The following is a 20,337-nucleotide window of genomic DNA, read 5'->3' as shown; positions in this document are numbered from 1 at the left end:
ATATGTAGATTTAGTGGTGTGTATATAACCAATATGCATATAAGGTGCGTTTGTTATACCGGACTATCTCGGACTGGACTATCTGCAGGAACTAAACTGAACTGGCTTAGAATAAACTAAGCTGGACTAACTTAATGAAGTGTTTGGTGCAGTGTCAAACTAAGAAGATGGACTAACTAAAAATTATTATTATATTTTAATTTTTTATTATCAAAATTAATATATGAATAAAAAAAGAGCATATCCTTCTTCTTCTTCTCGAATTGCAGGTACTTTGCAACTTTGACCCCATCTATTCCAAAACCCATATGTTCCAAACCCATCGAATTGCAGGGCATATCCCCCATCTGTTCCAAAAACCCATCCAAAATTTCTAAAAGTCTGAGAGGTACTACTTGCCTCAATTGCCAAAACCTAAGTACAAAAACCCACAAAACTTCACCAACCCAGACGCCAAAATCCCCAAATAAGACAATCCAAAACAAACCCACAACAATTCAATCAACAAAACACATAAAGAAGGGCAATTCCAGAAGAAAATTGATCCCATATTCAGCACGTTGAGGAAGTCGGTGAACCCAGATCCAGCACCATGAGGCCACAAGAGCCGCGACATCGATCCAACCATGGAGTCTCTGTCGACATGGAGCGAAGCGTGGGGGTAGGGGCGAAGCGAAGAAGAAGACATAGATGGGAGGGGTGAAGGTCTTAGCAGTCCACCTAATTTTGGGGTCCTTAGCAAAGACCGGCTAATGAAGCGCATAGTCAGCGTGAGTCCTGCTAGTCTCATTTAAATTAGTCCATGCAAGAAACAAACATAGGATTACATTGACTAGTAATCCTAGCCAGTACAATGAAACTTAACGAGATGAAACAAACACACCCATAGTTTATATACCCTCTAAATTTTTCAAATTCTTAGGTTTCATTAGGATTTATATATTTTATCTTCCTAATACAGGTGACTGTATCTTGAGAAAAACATATCATTTCAAAGCGATGGTATAGTACGCGTGGATGTCTACTAAACTCTCAACTTTGATGCTTGTTATGATCCCACATCAGCTACATCAGAAATGGTGTAGTGGTACTTAATTCTTTGAGGTCCTCTCACCTACTGGACTAGTCTTTGAGGTCCTCTCACCTACTGGGCTCTTCTCTTGAGCTTGAGTACCTAACATTGGTATCAGAGCCTAAGTTCCCGACGCAGCGGAGGGGGCGACCTGAAAATAGCTACCTTAACGGGACGACCAAAGGATGTGCCGCCATTAAGAGTGAAAGCCACCAAAGTAAGGGTCATCGTGGGCGTCGGATCTTCCGAATGGTGGTGTGATGTTATGATCCCACATCGGCTACATCAGAAATGGTGTAGTGGTACTTAAGTCATTGGGATCCTCCCACTTACTGGACTAATCTTTTGGGTTGAGCTCTTCACTTGAGCTTGAGTACCTAACAATGGTAACTATCATCTTAATAAAAATGTGATAGGTTTAATAGCCCTCAAACGGAATTTAAGAGACATGGAAATCTATAGATACATCAATTAGGTGAATCGTGTCATGGAACAACACAAAGGCCCAATGGTCGAAGAATTCAAGGAATGCGTTCTACTAGATGGTTGGTTTACAAGTTCCGTTGATAAATGGAATCAATTTGCAATGGAAAAGGGAGTTCAAAAACTTGACTTGGAATTCTTTTTAAGATATGATTACTACCAATAATATGTCCTGACTACTTACTAGGTCTCGGAAAAGGGCCCTTTTACACTCTTATTATAACTTTAAAAAGACCTCCTGTTTGTAGCCGTTGGATAAAAATCCAACGGCCCATGATGATTAGTCAGGAGAGGATCCAAATCCCTCTCATGGATACAATAGTGAATTTAAATTCTTAAAAATTCTTAATTTCTGCTATGTTGATGTGACTGTTAATACTCTTCAATACTTCTTGTGTAACCGTCCATTTCTTGAATGTGTTTGGTGCCAAAAGTTTGGTTAACTTAAGAGCTGTTGGCTCCTCAATTGCATTGAAGTATCTCGTGATATATGCAAGTGTTCACCTCAAAAGGATTGAGATTCGTGACGCAAACCTTGTTTCATTTGTCTATCAAGGTAGTGTTATAGACCTGCGTCTTAGTAATGTTCCTTCACTTGTTGAGGTATCTATTCTGATCTACGCTGCATCGATACAGCTTCCCCTTTACCATTCCTTCACTTAGTGAAGGTATGTGTTTGTACTTCGTAGATCACTTAATAAAACATTTCTGTTGATAATTTTGAAGAACGAAAGGTATAAACATAAATTAAAATTGTGTCCTTGGCGCAGATGAATTACACTTGTGACGGGGAATATGTGGATGAGATTAAGAAAGCTAAAGCATGCCCCCATCACTGCCTCAAGTTAGTGGAAATCGAAGGTTAATTATCGCGCTGGTGCACCTGCTAGAAGATATGTCACATACTTAATCAAGAATCTTGTGGCATTAGAGAAAATTGTTATTGATATTGTCAATCATTGGAGGTATCCTAGTCAAACGCATCCTCCTCCAACACGACTTCCCGTCAATCGTGAAATTAACACAGAAAATGGAGAAGTCGTGTTGGAAGAGAAGGCAAGAGATGACAGCAATGAATTACCTGAAGAGAAAAGTGCCTTCATCTATTGAATTTGTGTGCAGTCAGTGTACTGATGTTTAACGTGGTACGAGTTGATTTTTGGATAGTTTGGAAATAGTGAAACTGATTTTGGGTTTGATTTACAGCTGATGATGAAAACTGTTGTGATTGTGAATGTTTATTATTTGATGAGGATCTCTAGCGATGGGAAAGACATGTAACAAGTATATCACCATTAGCTTCGCGAGCTAATAATATAATACCAATTATGAGTTTCTTCGTGTATAATAATTGACTGGAAATATCACAAAATAATATCAGCATTACAATTTACATGTAAGCCTCTTCTGAATAGTGATGTTTCAAAAAAACACTTTAGTTAACAAAATATAAATATATATATATATATATATAGTTGGAGACGAATTTCATGCTTGTATTTCACAAGTCACGTCCCGAGTTTGATTTTTGGATTTCTAACGTTAATGAATCATTTGATGGTGGTCAAGGAAGACTTGTGTTAGACCAAATTTACAAACCATATAATGTGTCATCAATAAAAAAATAAGCACGTATATCAACACTTAAGTAATAATCTAATTATTAACAGTGATGTCATATGGTTTACAAATTTAAAACTAAATAGTTGGTCTCTTAGCATTACTCTTGTAAATTTTGTAAGTTAAAGGGGTAAGCTATCCACACACCTCTTTTTACTTCTCATATACCTTTGTAATTTTTGGCCGTCGGATTGAATGAATTAAAGAATATCAAATAACAGAAATTAACAGGGCGTATATGGATAGCACATCCTAAGTTGAATTTTAGGGACTGGGTATCAAAAGTCAATTGGGCTTTATAAAAATTAAAATATTTTTGGGCTCAGTCCGAGAAAACACAAAAATTGGGCTAGCCCACCAGCTATTCCCCTCTCTCCCGGTTAAAGGCGGTGGAGTCTGGACGCATATAAACAGGTCTCCGTCGGAAAACACCAGAAAAACGGCGACGTTTTAGGCATCGACGACGAAACGAAGAAGAAGAGTGTAGTGCAGAGAGACAAAGACAAGTTCCAATGGCGGATGACGAGGCAGAGATGTACGACGGAATCAGAGCTGCTTTTCCTATCTCGTTCGGGAAGCAATCTAAGTCTCAAACCCCTCTCGAAGCCATTCACAACACGACTCGTCGTTCCGTCAGCAACAACCCTCCGGAAAAATCCTCCTCCGCCGCCTCCAAAATGAGCGGCCTCCCTTCTCTCTCCTCCTCCTCCCAAGCCTGGCTCAGCTCCATCCGCGCCCCCAAAAACCCTAACCCCAACTCCAACCCTAACGAGAACGACGATGGCGATGCCATGGTTGGACCGCCCCCTCCGCCGCCGCGATCCGAGCTTGGAGACGACGACGATGGTGAGTTGATTGGACCGCCGAGGCCGCCGGCGGGGTCCAATAGGGACGATTCCGATTGTGATTCCGATTCTGATTCGGAGGCGAATTTCGTAAACAGGTTTCGAATTCCGGTGAGCAATGAGATTGTTCTCAAGGGACACACAAAAGTCGTTTCCGCCCTCGCCATCGACCACACTGGGTCTCGAGTTGTTTCAGGCAGCTACGACTACTCCGTGCGGATGTACGATTTCCAGGGAATGAATTCAAAGTTGCAGTCTTTCCGGCAGCTCGAGCCATCAGAAGGCCACCAAGTTCGAACCATCAGCTGGAGCCCGACGGCGGACCGGTTTCTCTGTGTTACTGGCTCGGCTACGGCGAAGGTGCTGCTCAACCTTACAATTCATCTTCCTGTTATTGTTTTGCATTATTTGATTTGGGTTTTCTGTATTTGGAGTTGGTGTGTGATGTGGGCAATTTGCATTGCTTATACCCTTTTCGATTTCATGCGGATTTTGCAGATTTATGATCGTGATGGACTTACATTGGGGGAGTTTGTAAAAGGGGACATGTATATTCGTGATCTCAAGAACACCAAGGGCCACATAACTGGATTGACTTGTGGAGAGTGGAATCCTAAAAGTAAAGACACGACTTTGACTTCATCTGAGGATGGATCACTGCGTATTTGGGATGTCAATGACTTCAAAACTCAGAAACAGGTTCGATGTTGTTTTCGATTTTCTTTAAGGCAATGTTTTTGAATAATATGAGCGTCACTTGCTTTATTCATTGCTGAATTTGGAATTGCTTTATGTAATAAAATATTGGATTGCTAATTGAGTTTATTGTCACTATATTCATTTCTACTCTGTTTTGCTTTTGCTAATGAGAATGCATGTTACTGAACTTGATGTGTTAGACTAAATGATGCTATATTTCAATGAATAGGTAATCAAGCCAAAACTTGCTCGGCCTGGAAGAGTTCCAGTCACCACTTGTGCTTGGGATCGCGACGGAAAACGTATTGCAGGTGGTATAGGAGATGGTTCTATACAGGTATTGGCTGGAATATCTTACTTAAATAATCGCAGTAGTGAATTAGCTCACAAGGCCCCTCCCCACAAATGGAAGTTTGCATTGCTTGGAGAGATAAATAGATAGATTTATATTGTTCGATATTTGCATTAGCTTCTTCTCACACTGCATGTATCATTTTGATAGGTATGGAACCTTAAGCCTGGATGGGGAAGCAGGCCAGATATACACGTTCAGAATAGTCATTCAGACGATATTACCGGGCTTAAATTTTCTATGGATGGGAGAATATTACTATCAAGAAGCCTTGATGGTACATTGAAGGTAATGCATTTCCTGTCTAAAGAATATACTGCTGTTTATTAGCGGTCTAGGATGTGCTTCTTTAAGATTTGTTCTTTCTGTTGTGTATTTCCCTACTAATTACATAATGTGTACTAGGTTTGGGATTTGCGTCAGATGAAGGATCCTCTTAAGGTGTTTGAGGATCTCCCAAACAACTATGCCCAAACTAATGTAGCTTTTAGTCCCGATGAGCAACTCTTCTTGACTGGAACGTCCATTGAAAGGGAAAGCACCACTGGAGGTTTGCTATGCTTCTTTGATCGAGCAAAACTTGAACTTGTTTCAAAAGTTGGGATATCCCCCACCTGTAGTGTTGTGCAGTGTGCCTGGCACCCAAAACTCAATCAGGTAATGCTCTCACTGATAGTCCATCATTTTCTGAACTGGTCTAGCACGCTCATTGGTCTATTTGAGAATAGCACAACACATTCTTATGCACGCACGCACAATTTATGTAGAATGGAAACGTACTCAGAAAATACATGCCTTCGATTTTCCAAAATAAAAAAAAAATGAAAAATCTAAGACGCCTTTGTTTTTGAAGATCTTTGCAACATCAGGAGATAAAAGCCAAGGAGGCACTCATGTGTTATATGATCCAACCCTTAGTGAAAGAGGAGCCCTTGTTTGTGTTGCGCGTGCCCCCAGGAAAAAGTCTTTTGATGATTTTGAGGCGAAACCAGTGGTTCACAACCCTCATGCTCTACCCTTATTCAGAGACCAGCCAAGCCGTAAGCGTGAGCGAGAGAAAGCACTGAAGGACCCACTGAAATCCCATAAGCCTGAACTCCCCATGACGGGACCAGGTTTTGGTGGCAGAGTTGGCGCAAGTAAGGGAAGCTTATTGACCCAGTACCTCATGAAGGTAACGTTTTTTTCCCCATTAAACATGTATTTATCTTTAGTTCCGGGATTAATTAACTGCAGAAAACCTATACTGATCCTTTGGGTCCCATCTCAGCAAGGGGGTATGATCAAGGAGACGTGGATGGACGAAGATCCGAGAGAAGCCATACTGAAGTATGCAGATGTTGCAGTAAAAGAACCAAAGTACATTGCTCCAGCTTATGCACAAACCCAGCCTGAAACAGTTTTTGCAAAATCAGACTCTGAGGATGAAGAGAAATGATCCGAGAAAGCTCGCCTTTAAGACTATTCCCGCAAGCTTTTGCTGGCAGTTCACAGAGACAGTGGCTCCCAATCCATAGTAGGTTGAGAAGAATTCATTTGCAGGCCATCCCCGGCAGAAACAGAAACCGTTCCACGCCTTATTCTAAATGTACGTGTGCCTTGTGATTCGTCAAAACAGCTACAGAAGCCGTGACAGACGAATCTTCGACTTTCAACTCGGAATCATTGTACAATGAAGCATTTTGAACATGAGAAATTGTAACGACCCTAACTAGTACGGTTTGATGGATCGTTAACGACCCTAGTACGGTAGCTGTTAAGAATATGTATGCCTCTCTCTCATGTTGGAAGGGTTTAATTAGCAGTGATAACTTGTCTGCAGAAATGTCTAGTTCTAGCTCGAACCCGTCAATCCTTACAGTCCCTACAAACAAAAAACAAAAATTCAAGATAAAATAACATGCAATGATATCGAACACAACTAGTTAAGGCTCCATATTTTATCTTAGGCGTGTCAGTCCACCACGGCCAGCCTCTCTTCGCCGGATGTGGCTGCTTCCGCGACAGGGTCTCGGCCGATATCTTGTCCAAGAGCATCTTCAGCAAGACCGATGTTGTAGAAGCCACTCAATACCGTCAACCCTGGCTGCGTCCAAGGCTGCGCCTGCGCCGGCTTGGTATTCCGACAAAGTCCAAAACAAAATGTGTGGCACCACATTCCCATAGCCTTCATCCTGACCTCATACACTCAGTCTTCCAGGTGCTACAATATTCACCACTATGATCAGTCTCGGTGGCTTGCACCTAACATCCTCGCCTTGTATAAAATGCACCTCATGGCAATCGCCGTGACTGATCACATTCCCTTTCCATGGATCTTCACTCAATTCAGACACCAAAAGTCCCAAAGCAATGGGGATATCAACTTTGAATGTCGAGTTGATGACGTCGCATAGGGCCAAGCAGTTGTTCATCTTGCCTTGCTTTTTCAAGTCCTCAACCATTGCCATCCACTGAAGCTCGGCCACTTTCCCTACGTTCCAGAGATGAACATTGCGTATGTTTCATGTGGAAGCAAAGTATCCGCCTCAATCTCCGTCTTGCCCGCTTTCACTTCCTCCAAATATTTGTGAACCACAGAGCTTCTGTCCTCTTTTTTGGGAGAAGAGAAGGCGTCCTTCAAGAGCACCACAACCTCATCCATGAGCCGATATAGGACCATGTCTGTGTAATCGGCCTCTGTAACATCATCTTGGTATTCCGCTCGTGGGAAAAAACTTCCTCGTAATGCTTACATACATCATAATGGCTCTATAGGCCTGGGAATACTGCTCCCTGTCGGAAAGGCAACTCGATGCAGGCTCGCTTATGTGCGTGCTACTACAACTACTCTTCCCTCCGTCTTCCTGGCCTTCTACAAGGCAGTGCAGGATCCGGACAATGTTGCCAAAACACCCGAATGATAGGGGGGAATGGACGGGATGTTGCACGCGAGGGTTTTGGGGTGGATTTGGTGAGCCACGCTGCCAAATTGGCTTGGCATTGAGCATGGAATGTGCGCTTCAACTTGAAACCTCACTATATATTTCATTCGGAAGAAAAGTCACTGTTTCACTCAGTATAAACAGCGAGGATATAACCGGAATACATGGCGTAGTCACTGATATTATTCACATCCGCATTCGAAAGGCCAATCATGTGGATGGTCATTTTCTGCTGCTTTACTTTTCCTGCGTCATGAAGGGTTGTCCAACTCTTCAACAGATGCAATATCGACTATACCTTCATCACTAAGATCAATCAACAATTTGCTCCGTGCGCCAAGTCGGTCTTGTAAAAACCTATGCTGATATTCCCACTGGTTGTAGCATTCCATGAAACATTGAAACTCATTGTCCTGTAGTGGCACCGGCGGATCATCACCGTTGAGCACAATGCCTTTTGGTCCACCTCCGGCCACATAGTCAGGACACTCGCTATGTTCCTTGGCAAAGAAAAGTACTGTAGGTTTCCACCTTCTCTCCACCAAGGCCCGCAACTCCCGCAACTTTATGATACCTTCAACCTCACATTCCTCAAGGAGCAAGATCACTTGTTCAGTTGGCAAAGAAAAGTGCTGTAGCTTTCCACCACCTCTCCCCTCCCAATCATCTCTCCTCCCCTCCCCTCTCCTTCTCTCTCACCTTCCTCTTTGTCTTCTCTCTCTATAAAGAAGTCAAGATAAGATATAGACGTAGCTTAATCGTAACCCTTCAAATAGAAGGGAAGGAGAGGGAAGGGAAATTTGCAGGGGATAGAATCCTACTCTGATTGGGGGAGGATCATGAGAGAGACAAAAGATCCAACTAGGGTATGTGAAAGAGCGCTGCTATTTATCCACCCACTTTTTAATGACAACTTTACCCTATGTAGTATACAAACCTTACGTATTTATTGGGAGACATAAAGGGTATGGGTAAACATGATTTAGTTTACGCTACAACTAGTGTCAATATTTTTCAGGACCCATGCTTTTTTTTTCTTCTATGTTTTATCGACATCAGAAGCAACATCTTTTATGTCCATTGACATTTACAAGATTTTTGATACGATACAGAAGTTCGTTACATCGAACATCATATTCCCGTAAAATATTGGGATTATGATCCTATCGGGTGTGCAATGCAATAGATATTGGTGTGGAGATTTGCGCTTTGGACTTTAACTTTTATGTTGCAAAGTATTTGCTGCAAGCTTTAGCTAGCAGTTCGCAGAGATAGAAGCTCCCAAACCATGTTAGGTTGAATAAAATTCCTTCGGCAGGCCATCCCAACGGGGCCAGGAGCCATTCCACCCCTTCCCTCCAAGTTACCTGCACCTCGTCCTTCGTCAACAGTTGGAGAAGTCGTTATCCTTGAGACAAATCTTTGAGTTGCAAATTGGAATCTTCCAATGATGTGCTCATTTAACTTCTGTATCAGGTTTCTCTTAGGGGTCACCACTCTCGAAGCTTGACAAACGAGAGTCAGTTAGAACAGTGAACATCTGTGTGTCCACAAATAACTGCACAAGCCGAAAATTGCAAATGAAATAAAAGAAAGGCGATAGGCTATAAATGAAAGATCCAGGAGAAGTTTAGAAAGGATTGCGGGTTACCTTCATAAATTGTCTGTCCTTGCTCGGAAAGGAATCGATAAAGCTATCTTTAAGAAGTAAAGAAACCTGAAAGGACGGTAAAAGATTTACATGCCAAAAGTGTAATAAGCCATGTACTCTGGTGTTTTCAGTTTATTTCATTGAGAACTTCTACGAATATAGAAATTACGGTATTAGTTTCTCTACCCTGTCACTGTTTGATTGTACACTTGTTATTGTGTAAGACCTTAGATCTGAACAAAGTGACTCCGCATAGTTCTTCATGACTTCCAAAAACTGGCCTGCAGCTTCGACCTGAAACATATAGGAACAAGATATGTATTCGCATTCGTGATAAGTAAAATGCTGGAACTGCCTAGAAAAGTATGATAAACATATTGTTGAACAATCATTGATTCTAAAACATTTTTCCATAATTTGGTATATGCACGTGCAATAAAATATGAAGTTTCCTAGTGTAAATCCAGCAGAATCACGAGCAGAAGCAGTAAGCATGCAAGTATGACAGTAAACCTGCACTTCGTTGCACCTATATACAGGATGCTTTTGAGCAAATGAACCCTCACGCGACAGTCTAGCATGGATGGGCCCTAATTCAGTGGCTAGATCTTTATGTCTTGGAAGTGACGGCAAATGACACATTTTCACCTGCATGAACAACAAAGTAACAGTAAGTACACTCGTTATTCTTAATTTGAAAAAGTGCAGGCCATTACTGAAAAATGTAAAATACGTTGTAATTCCTCTAAGGTGGCATAAAAAAAACTGAGCATTCTGTAGTTCTGAAGAGATAATCCCTATAAGAAAAAAGACTTCTTGAATGATCGACTCATTGCTTGAATCAAACTCGAAGATGCGAGAATTCAAAGATCTTCCCATAGCGTTCTAGAGACACCTACCTCTTTATAAAGCCAGTGATAAGGAAAAAAGTAGCTGAAAAAACTAAATGAGAATAAAAGAAACCTGATCCTTTTGCACATTAACTTGAACAGCATCCGACTTTTTCCTCTTCAGGTCTGCAGGAACCTGTTGTATCCCAATCTGCCGTATGACAAGAGCACAAAGGAAATTGAACTAAAATTAATGACAGTTTTTTTATTACAACCCTCGAAATTTAAGTGAGAACTTGAAACATGATTTCTCTTGGTCATACATTTAGGATTTTCTATATATACCAGAAAGTAATGTAACATTTAGGCACAGAATAGAATTCCGAGAGTTAAAACTATCATAAGATTTCTAGAGGGTAATACTTGACGGGATTACCACTTCACTTCAAACCCTAGTTCATAAATCGTACATGCTGTTTCAAAACAAATATTCAAGACTCAGTAATAGGTAAACTAAACAAATCAAAGAGAAAAATTGTATGCGGAATGTTTTAACTGCCTAAGAAGTACATGAATTTAGAGATGACACGATGACATCCCATTTAGATTTCTGGCTTTGTGAATACAGAATATCCAAGCAAAGCAAGGAACTGTTTTTAGCCTTAAAGTTAACCGCACATACTAGCATAGCATTAACACCTCACTTGGAAAGATGAATTCTAGAATGTCGAACATTCGGTCCAAGAGAGTAATACAATGAAATACAATTATACAAATACAACTATAAAAATGAAACGAAACTCACAATAAATGGAACTGGGGCGTCAAGAAAATCAAGTATTTTCCCTGGTAGAACCTGAAGATATTGAAGAAACTTAGAGAAAAACATATATTTCAGGATGTCATCAATGATATCGCTTAAATAATTAACAAGGTTTTAGCTATAAGCAAATATTTTACACTCAGCAATAATATTGAACTTACAGGAAGCATTAAACTCTGCCATTGAAATGGACGAATCATGGGAATGAGAGATAATACTGTAGCTGATAGCACACCCTGCATTGATTGCAGTGTCAAATGATCAAACGATGAAAATAGAAAGTGCTTTCAGGATTGATGCACTTAATTCCAATACAAACAATTACTTACCAGATTCGGACACACTACCACCACTTGTTTTTCTAGTAATACTCCCGTAAGCAATGACAAAATCTGGCAAAAACACCGCTGATGAATCACTAAGTGTAGACAACAATATTTACTAAGGGGTTGACGGAAAAAAAAAAAAAAAAAAAAAAAAAAAAAAAGACTTCTTTTTCCAGGGAGAAAAGTGCCCACATGCAAATACGCAGTTAGGTTAGAATGTCAAGGGGTCGTATGCCTAACAATTCCAGAAGAGCTATGCTAACAAGTTACCATATTTTTTTTTCTGTAACTAACAACAATCCACAAAATATGGTAAATCACATGAAAAGTGAAGAGCTCAAGCATAAACATCAGTGTCAGTGGTGGTACGGGATTCAAAATGTTTCAGTCTCACAATGGACTTGAATCAAAGGAAAAACAAAAACCTAATTGCGTCACATAATGCGAATAAATATTGCTTAAAAAGAATCTGGACCAAATGGTAAAAATTATTTACAATCTTAACACCAGCTGGACTCAAGGCAAACATCGAAGCTTACACTTTCAAGGGAGAGAACTCGGCAAATTGTTGCAGTTGTCCATATTGATAGTGCGAGCGCTTCCTCAGCAGCAGCTAACATAACATTGACCTTTAACCAAGTGAAGTACGGTTAAGTCAATATTAAAGAATACAACAAAATTTAGAGAGAGAGAGAGAGAGAGAGAGAGAGAGAGAGGCCTTAAAAAATGAGTAATCAACCAAATACCCCAGGATCTTCAAATGAATCAACACTACTCTCGTCAAAACCAAGAGCAGCAACTGAAGGTCGCCTATACTCAGTAGCCTGTAGATGTTCAAGAGGTTGAAAAGATAACTCACTTCCTCGTTGCGGGAGAGGCAGAGCATGAAAACCACAAAGAATCTGTAATAAATCGTTCTTGTTCTCCTATCATAGAGAGTTGATACAAAAATTAACTGTCAAAGGGAAATCAAATTATCAATAATAGAGAAATAAGATTAGTAAGATTGCAGTGTTGGTAAACTCACCCTAGCCCATTCCATTATTAGTTCATCACCAAACTCTTTATCACACGTTGAGGAAAGGTCATCGTCTTCATCCTCCGATACCATGCTTCTAGCTGGACTGCCAAAGATAATAATAGATTATTGAACTTGTACTTGTATGGTAACATGGGTGAGAGGCATCAAGTTATTTTACACGGCATAAAGAATTGAGATTGAAACTAATAATGGAGCTATTCAAGTACTACTTAATCTCATATAGCAGCATATATAGACATAGCATAAAAAAAAACCCCACTACTTCATCTCTAAAGCATAAAACGATAAATCAAATAGTAGGATAGACATATATTTACCACCTGAATAGAGATTCAGAACTGCCAAGACGCTCCAATATGCGATTCCTGGAGGAGAAAGATGTCCCAACCTCTGGAGAAGTATGGTCATTTCCATAGATTGCGCATATTCTTTCTGAAGCCTCTGAACGAGTTTCTGAGGCCTCAAAACCATAGTCATCAGAACATTGTGAATCCTTTCTACCATCCTTGTCTAAATACCGTACTTGACAAAAATCTGAACTTTCACTAGCAGAAACACTTTCAGGGGACTGCAGTTCCCATATCTTGAGTGAAGAAGGTGGAGTCTCATCCTCCGGTCTGATTCCTGCACCAGCAACTGTAAGTGCAATTGAACTGTTAACTGGTATTGCAGAGTCCATCCAATTATCAAAAGACTCCCTCTCAGGGGACTCATCATCATAATCTTGTACTTTGGGCAATGTAGGGACAAAATCATTGAGGGCCATTTCACTAGCAAATTGTGTTATTCGCTTCAGACGCTCCTGTTGAATGATACTGCATCCAAGTAAGTAAAATGCGGTGAAATGCATTGATTTTTTACAAGGATAAAAACTTTGAAATGTCTATACCATACTTACAAATTATAGAGAAATAAAAAAATACAACTCACCTATTCAGCATCTCGTAATGTAACTCAAAAAAAGGAAATCTGGATAGCACACAGTAGCATCGAGGTGCAGAAACCAAAAAGCGGAAGAGTCCTCCCGTCGAATGAGAATTAGGTGACGAGATGCCTAAGATAGCAGGAGGCCTCTGAACAATTTCTGACACGTGTAGGCAAACACCATAAAGTGTTGCATTGTCTGCCACCTGATCAAAAGGGTATTACCTTTTTAGTAACCGTGTGTGCTACAAACATATGCATATAGCATGCTGAAATAACAACTGTACAAATCTTCAAAGGGGACAAAATGAACATAAGATACCTTGAGTGAGAAAATAAATGATAAATCATCTTTGCCTAAATGCTCCTGTCGAGAATATCCGATAATTAGAGTGCTATCTGTGTTTTATATTTAAATATTTATGTAAAACTAATCGATAAATAACGAAATGAAACATAAAGTGGAAAATCAGTCTGCAAACTCTAAATGGACATGACTCACAATAATTTTTTCGAGGCTACACATAACTGATTAAACTTCGGACCCATTTTAAAACAATTGATCTTGTTTCAGCTTCTGATGTTCAATGGTAATATCAGAGCTTTATATCCAGGGGTCTTGTGTTTGAAACCTCATATCCTTGTTACCCTACTTATTTATTAGTTTTAAAAGTGCAGGTTGGGACTGCACCTGCGTTTCTCCATCAACATGTATGGTTGCCTTTCCACGTGCAAGATCGACTGCACGCGAAAAAGCATGTTAGCTTGATACACATTGGTGGCTCATTTCCTAACTGTTTAGCATTAGATATGAGCGAGGAAAAATAAAAAGGAAAAGGTAATTTTGTGTCACCTACTCTCCATTGTTCAATACCAGTTACACTTTGTATTCTTTTGTTTTTCACTTGGTTATTTTGTAGAAAAAGAAAATGTAGATGGAGAAGCATAACGAAAAGGCAATAAAAAGGCTACAGGCTCTACTTTTCCTCATACAGTGTTTATGTTACTGTGCTATTAGTACCTAGATTGTGAACACCAGCCCCTGTACGACAATATTGTCAGAGACGCAAATTTGAAGTTTTACAAAATCTCGATATTTTTTCCTTCCTTTTTTTTTTTTTTTTTTTTTCCATAGGACCAATTTCAATTGTTTTTAAACAATTTTCAATTTTATAATTATAAAAAAAACCGAACCAAAGTCAAACCAAACTGAAGAAAACCGAACCGAACAGTAATTTCAGTTCAATTTTTTGTTTTGGCAAAAAATCTAACCAATTGAAACTGAACCAACCCCTACAAGAAGTTGTGTTTTGTCACGAGATAAAATGAAGAGAAATTGAAAAGTTGAGGAATATATATGTCATAGATTACATGAGACACGTTTTCGTGTACCTGTCCATAAACAACTTGATTTAAATCACTTAGTGATGGAGTCTTCTCCAATAACCGTGCCTGTAAGAGAACAGTATATTATATCAATGCAACATAAGTGTTAATTAAATACAAGATAATGAATGAATTTAAAATTAATGGAAAATGAGCAATATCGAACCTTAACCCCTCCAGGAAAACAAAAGGAAGCTAAATCTGTCAAACGCATATCAAACCGCTTCCCAGGAGGATATTTAAAAAGTATCTGTAGATTCAGTAAAACATTCAGAAACATATAAATTATCATCGGATGCCGAAGAGAAACAAAGTTCCTGGGAACTTCTGATGCAGTTATACACCCAACCTGAGGTTCTAATGTAGGAATTGGAGGTCCCCGCTGCTGTAGCAATTTAAGGTCAACAATTCCACAGTTTATCATCTCCATCTCCCATTTCTTTCTTTTAACAAATGCATCCTCCGCAGTGTCAAGGTTAGCATCAGGATGAAGCCCCGCAATAATAAAATGCTCAAAGAGTGAACTTGGCTCGGTATATTTTATATGGCCCTAGAACGGCATAATCATAAAACTTTAGCAATTAGACAGACAATCAACCAGGTAAAGAAAAGAGATTTTTAAGCAATAACATTCAAGCATCGCGGGGGAAACTGGTTCCAAGATTTTTATAATCGCTACATTTAATCATTTACTTTTTCTAGATTTGATGTCTGATTATGCAATCAAAAATCCTATACCTATAATCTATATTCATAAACAAAGTAGTGGGAAAAAGGTAACTTTCTTACACAATAGATTAAGTTTAAACCCTCTTAATTTACTATTACTCGATAGCATGAAATTCTCGAGTAATCAAGTTCTGTTTTCTGCGTTTCCTTTTTTGTGTAGTAACAATGTATCAAGCAATGCCATAGAAAAGGATACCTTTGATTTGGAGTGACGCTGATACCACTGGCGTTTTTGGTTTGCCAAAACCTCAGGATTGAAAGACAACCGCAAACCATCCCGTGAACTTCCACCCCATCTCCAAGCCTTCTGCATCTGAGTTTTCAATTTTTGAAAGCTATTGCTCCGTTTGTGTGTCGTACTTACAACTTCACTTTGGGAGCGCGTATGCCCCGGTGCCAATGGTGGCATGCTCGAATTACTTGAGATCACATTTTGCAATGTTTCCCCTGCCACTTTAAATGCCTCCTCAGATATTTCCTGCAAAACCTGAGTAGGCAACGAAGGCCGCTTTTCGTATGCTTCCCCATCTTCTTTACCCTCCATTTTAAAACCCTAATCTAATCTTTATAAAATGCTCATTTCACCGAATTAATACGCGTTGCTCCATTGCTTAAAAAATCCCAAAACCAGCATACATTCAACCCATTTTACTACTTCTTATCACTCCAACATTCCGACCCACAATAACAAGACCCAAATGCAAAAAAACACGAAATCCGAAAGGATTCTCTCCTTAAATGTGTTTGATCCTCGATTTCGCAAAAATCCAGATCACAGAAGCATTCAATCTACTCACAAAATCCACAAAATTATGTCCTTTACACATGAACTCCACTGTTTTGCACACAAGTTTTGAACTTTTTAATCAGGCAAACAAGTTGCACCCTGAAAGTACCCATAGAATGTGAAGCAAAGCACAAAATTCAATACAAACACAATAATAATGCAGAGAAATGAAAGAGCAAAAAATCAAGCATTTATGAATTTCAAATAAATTTCAAAATTTGTGAATGCTATCATGATTGCATTGATTTGTAACAGAAACAGAAGATGAAGGGGCATAATTCAGATGGTAACCGCATGAGGAAATTAAATATCATAATGCAGATTAATAAGAAAAAATGAATAAATAAAACAAATAAAAATTCATATTAGGCTGGGATTTGAGAAATATTAGTACCTCTTTGTTTGGTTTCAAATGGATTGTCCTTCAGAGAGAGAGAGAGAGAGAGAGAGGAGAGAAAGTTGCTAAATTTGGAATGAGGTTGTATAAAGAGAGAGGAGAGGAAGGTATGTTTTAGGACGAGGTGGTCTGTGAAAGCAGGGGGCGGAAGTTAGACAAACCCAAGGGACAAGGATGTGGCGACAGCGAACAGAAAAAAAGGAAAAGACAACTCAGGTAGAAATCGAAATTCACATAATATCAGAAACCCACCCTTGATTTTCACATATTCGCTATTGCCCAAGGGACAAGGATGTGGCGACAGCTAATTCACTGTATTTTGACCGGAAAACGGTTTGAAAGTGACTAACTCGAAAAATAATTAGCCATTTTCCGACCAAACTACAGTGAATTAGCCATCGATAAAGGTATCATTTTCTTCGTCTCGTCGAGAAGTATGATTTTTGTTTTAGAATCACTCGATTTCGTTGAGTATTGAAGAATTTATAAACGTTTAAATTTTACCTAATTTCCAGTGAGTTTTCCAGTTTTTTCGCGAACCAATCAACTTTAAGGCTATTTTCCAGCCATCTTCGGTAACCATTGGCCTTTCAAATGGTATAATTTTGTTATACACTTTCTTATCTTCATTTTGATATATTATGGGTTGAATTTAGTTAAGAAACAATTGAGTTACGAAACTTTGAAAATTGCCCAACTTCCGGTCAAGAGCTCCGGGACACTTAACGGTGTTGTTAACGGAATGACCAAAATGATGGATGGTAGACAATCTCAGAGACAAAAGTGATATGTTATGCAAATCTCAATGATCATTTTAACTATTTAGCCTTTTTTAAACGATATACCGTTACAAAAAAAAAAAATATATATATATATTGGTTATTCTATACAAAAATAAAATTTACTTAGACGTGGATGCACCCGATTGATTATATATAATTGGATATTACTCCTTAGGAACTTATAATTTAAGTGATTAAGAACGTTTAATTTACGCAAGAAATTTTATATTTGATTTAGGATTTTCCCCCCCTCGGTTGTACATTACAAAAAGAAAGTAAAGCGTCTAAGAGAACTAGCATTTATACTGCCCATTTTGAAGCATTTCTAACAAAATTGAAATTATGAACAATATTATAATTAATTATAGGGTTCTTTGGATATAGGCCCTTAAAACTCCTATTTTTCAAATAAAAACCCATCTAAATTTAAACATTCAAATAAAATCCAAATTTCAAATAGCCTACCATGTAGACAAATATATGACCAACTATTACAATACAATTACAACTTATGCCATAGAATCCTAATTTGGTCAATAAATGTTATTACTCATCCTAATTATGATGAGCAATTAAATCCATATGGATATTTTACCTTTCTTGTATCATAAATATTAACAACATATATAAATTAATTTACCAAATTTAAAAGAGAAAGACAATCTTGTACGGAAAAAATAATATTGTTTGAATTATGTAATTACCTACATACAAATATTATACTAATTTACCTACATTTAAATTAATTTACCTACTTATTAATATTATACTAATTTACCTACTTATTAATATTATACTAATTTACCTACAGTTAAATTAATTTACCTATTCCAAAAAAAAAAAAAATTAGTGATATTAGATAATGTTCGAATGTTGTGGGTTTGTGCTTGTAGGCAATTAAATAAACTTTTAATCTAATGCACATAAATCATGTAGGTGAATTAGATCATTTTGAAAGTAAACTAGACCCTTTAAATTTTGGTTTGATGTAATAGGTAAATTAGACTATTTTGTAGGTAAGAATTGTGCGGAACATATAGCTTTTGTTTTGTGTATTAGGGATTGGAATATTTGCCGAAGCTGTTTTAGGTTTATTGTTGTGTTGGTAGGTAAATTAACTTATATATGTAATGCACAAAATTATGAAATTAGTATTATTATTTTTCAATTAGCACGTTATAACAATTTGAAAGTTAATACATTGAATATACAATGAATGGCATGAATTATTTTGTAAAATATATAAAATTAATTAAATGGATATAACAAGTAACTGATTCAAAAATCTCATCCAAGTATTAATAGGGGTAGTTTAGGCATTTGAAAAATACACAATTTGAAAAGTCAAACTTAATTAAAGAATTTGTTTAGTTGGAGGCTAGTCAATGGGCTTTATTCAAGAAAACAAAAGGAGATGGGTTTTAGTAGAGGAAAATATAGTTTCAAGGGGTAATATCAAATTTTCAGTTAATTATATATTATCCAATTTCTAATAGAAGAAATGTCGCATGATTGGATCCTTAGTATGTTGCTAAAATGGAAGGGGCAACTTTTTAAGTTATTTTTTAAGAGCTGCTCAGTACTACGGTTTGGTGGTATTCCTCTTCACTTGGAAGTGAAAGGTCTTAGTTCGAATCTTGTGGATGACGAATTTGATACCAAATTAGGTTGTCCATTGTATGACTTAGCCAAACTCCTTCTCCCCTAGTATAAAAATATCGATATACTAAAAAAGAAAGTTATTTTGTAAGAGATTGTTTGATGTTCTCTTTTGTTTCTTTTTTATTTGTACTCTGTAATTATTTTTACATAATGAGTATTTTAATTAAGATTATGTTTTTGTTCTTGATAAAATAAAACAACTTATTCCTATAAAACGAAAAAATGTAGTTCTCAAAAAAAAAAAAAAAAAAAACGAAAAAATGTATGTTGCTAAATGGAATCACCTCCTACAAATTATGTGAAGCTTAATATTAAAGGGAAGTGGCTGAGGTCAACGAGAGTTGGCTTAGTTGGTTTCCCACCTTGTGTGTTGCCCACCAAGGTTTGAGTTTCACCATCAATAATTTCAGTTGATGCGTGATATATAAATTATTACGTAAATCCATATATACATGTGGCAGTTGATAGTTAGGTGACATAAGTAACTACTTCTAGTTCGAAATTGTAGGTATGCTCTGACGCTGATTGCGAGATTAACCAATTTCCCCTTAACTTTTTTGGAATTGAAAGAGCCCCTCCTTAAGATAGTTGTCTGCAAAAAAAAAAATGACAATATATTAATATTACAAAGCAATAACTTTCAAAACAAATTTGAGACCCTATACGATTGTAACTTTTGCTCTCTCCTCCCTTCTCTAAAAGTTGTCTCTAACTTTGTCATAACTCATTTCTCCACTCATTGTCACCACTTCGACTATTCCTATCTACATAAAAGAATGTAGAATGAATACTTTCCATGATGTATTAGAAAGTAATGGGTAATATGTATATTTCCATGATGTATTCCCAACTGCATAATAATAACTATATAAAAAAAAAAAAAAAGGGGGGGGGGGGGGTGGCTCCCCATTATGTATGAGAGAGTAATGGGTGGAATTACGTCATTATAAACAACCTCTAGGCCTAAAACGCAATTATAAAAAAGTTAAAAACATGTACTAAC

At 38.0% G+C, this 20,337-nt stretch overlaps 2 protein-coding genes across 4 annotated transcripts; one reads left to right on the top strand and one right to left on the bottom strand.

Annotated features, from left to right (window-relative positions):
• Positions 1-3,590: 3,590 nt before the first annotated feature.
• Positions 3,591-6,955, top strand: LOC137728775 (uncharacterized). Its single transcript, XM_068467533.1, has 7 exons — positions 3,591-4,380; positions 4,519-4,719; positions 4,949-5,056; positions 5,222-5,359; positions 5,477-5,728; positions 5,925-6,245; positions 6,342-6,955. Exons 1-7 carry the CDS (start codon positions 3,688-3,690, stop codon positions 6,507-6,509), a joined length of 1,881 nt encoding a protein of 626 aa, XP_068323634.1. The 5' UTR covers positions 3,591-3,687; the 3' UTR covers positions 6,510-6,955.
• Positions 6,956-9,050: 2,095 nt separating this feature from the next.
• LOC137728963 (uncharacterized) lies at positions 9,051-16,986 on the bottom strand. 3 transcript variants are annotated; one of them, XM_068467778.1, is made up of 19 exons: positions 16,888-16,986; positions 15,903-16,592; positions 15,327-15,527; positions 15,144-15,227; positions 14,984-15,043; positions 13,914-13,958; positions 13,598-13,797; positions 12,988-13,482; positions 12,653-12,749; positions 12,372-12,551; positions 12,165-12,254; positions 11,629-11,691; positions 11,461-11,535; positions 11,282-11,350; positions 10,610-10,687; positions 10,160-10,294; positions 9,833-9,940; positions 9,647-9,712; positions 9,051-9,553 (listed from the first exon to the last, which is right to left on the bottom strand). In XM_068467778.1, the coding sequence occupies exons 2-19, from the start codon at positions 16,248-16,250 to the stop codon at positions 9,479-9,481; spliced, it is 2,469 nt and encodes an 822-aa protein (XP_068323879.1). In that variant the 5' UTR covers positions 16,251-16,592; positions 16,888-16,986; the 3' UTR covers positions 9,051-9,478. The 3 variants fall into 3 exon arrangements, 2 of the variants coding, with proteins under 2 accessions (XP_068323879.1, XP_068323880.1); XM_068467779.1 differs by lacking the exon at positions 16,888-16,986 and having other exon boundaries at positions 11,282-11,332; positions 15,903-16,872; XR_011067950.1 differs by lacking the exons at positions 9,051-9,553; positions 16,888-16,986 and having other exon boundaries at positions 9,649-9,712; positions 10,176-10,294; positions 15,903-16,872.
• Between the last annotated feature and the right edge of the window lie 3,351 nt (positions 16,987-20,337).

The sequence above is a fragment of the Pyrus communis genome, chromosome 3 (genome assembly GCF_963583255.1).
Source record: "Pyrus communis chromosome 3, drPyrComm1.1, whole genome shotgun sequence".
Taxonomy (NCBI): Eukaryota; Viridiplantae; Streptophyta; class Magnoliopsida; order Rosales; family Rosaceae; genus Pyrus; species Pyrus communis.
The sequence above is the reverse complement of the archived record's forward strand: the minus strand, read 5'-3'. Positions and strand labels throughout refer to the sequence as shown.

What these genes read in the sequence shown, in the direction of transcription:
- LOC137728775 (XM_068467533.1), top strand. Translation starts at nt 3,688, where the DNA reads ATGGCGGATGACGAGGCAGAGATGTACGACGGAATCAGAGCTGCTTTT. An exon ending in TAGGAGATGGTTCTATACAG is followed by an intron (nt 5,057 to 5,221) that starts GTATTGGCTGGA and finishes TCATTTTGATAG; the next exon opens with GTATGGAACCTTAAGCCTGG. An exon ending in TGACCCAGTACCTCATGAAG is followed by an intron (nt 6,246 to 6,341) that starts GTAACGTTTTTT and finishes GTCCCATCTCAG; the next exon opens with CAAGGGGGTATGATCAAGGA.
- LOC137728963 (XM_068467778.1), bottom strand. Translation starts at nt 16,250, where the DNA reads ATGGAGGGTAAAGAAGATGGGGAAGCATACGAAAAGCGGCCTTCGTTG. An exon ending in CATTACGAGATGCTGAATAG is followed by an intron (nt 13,483 to 13,597) that starts GTGAGTTGTATT and finishes ACTTGGATGCAG; the next exon opens with TATCATTCAACAGGAGCGTC. An exon ending in TAATAATGGAATGGGCTAGG is followed by an intron (nt 12,552 to 12,652) that starts GTGAGTTTACCA and finishes TCTCTATGATAG; the next exon opens with GAGAACAAGAACGATTTATT.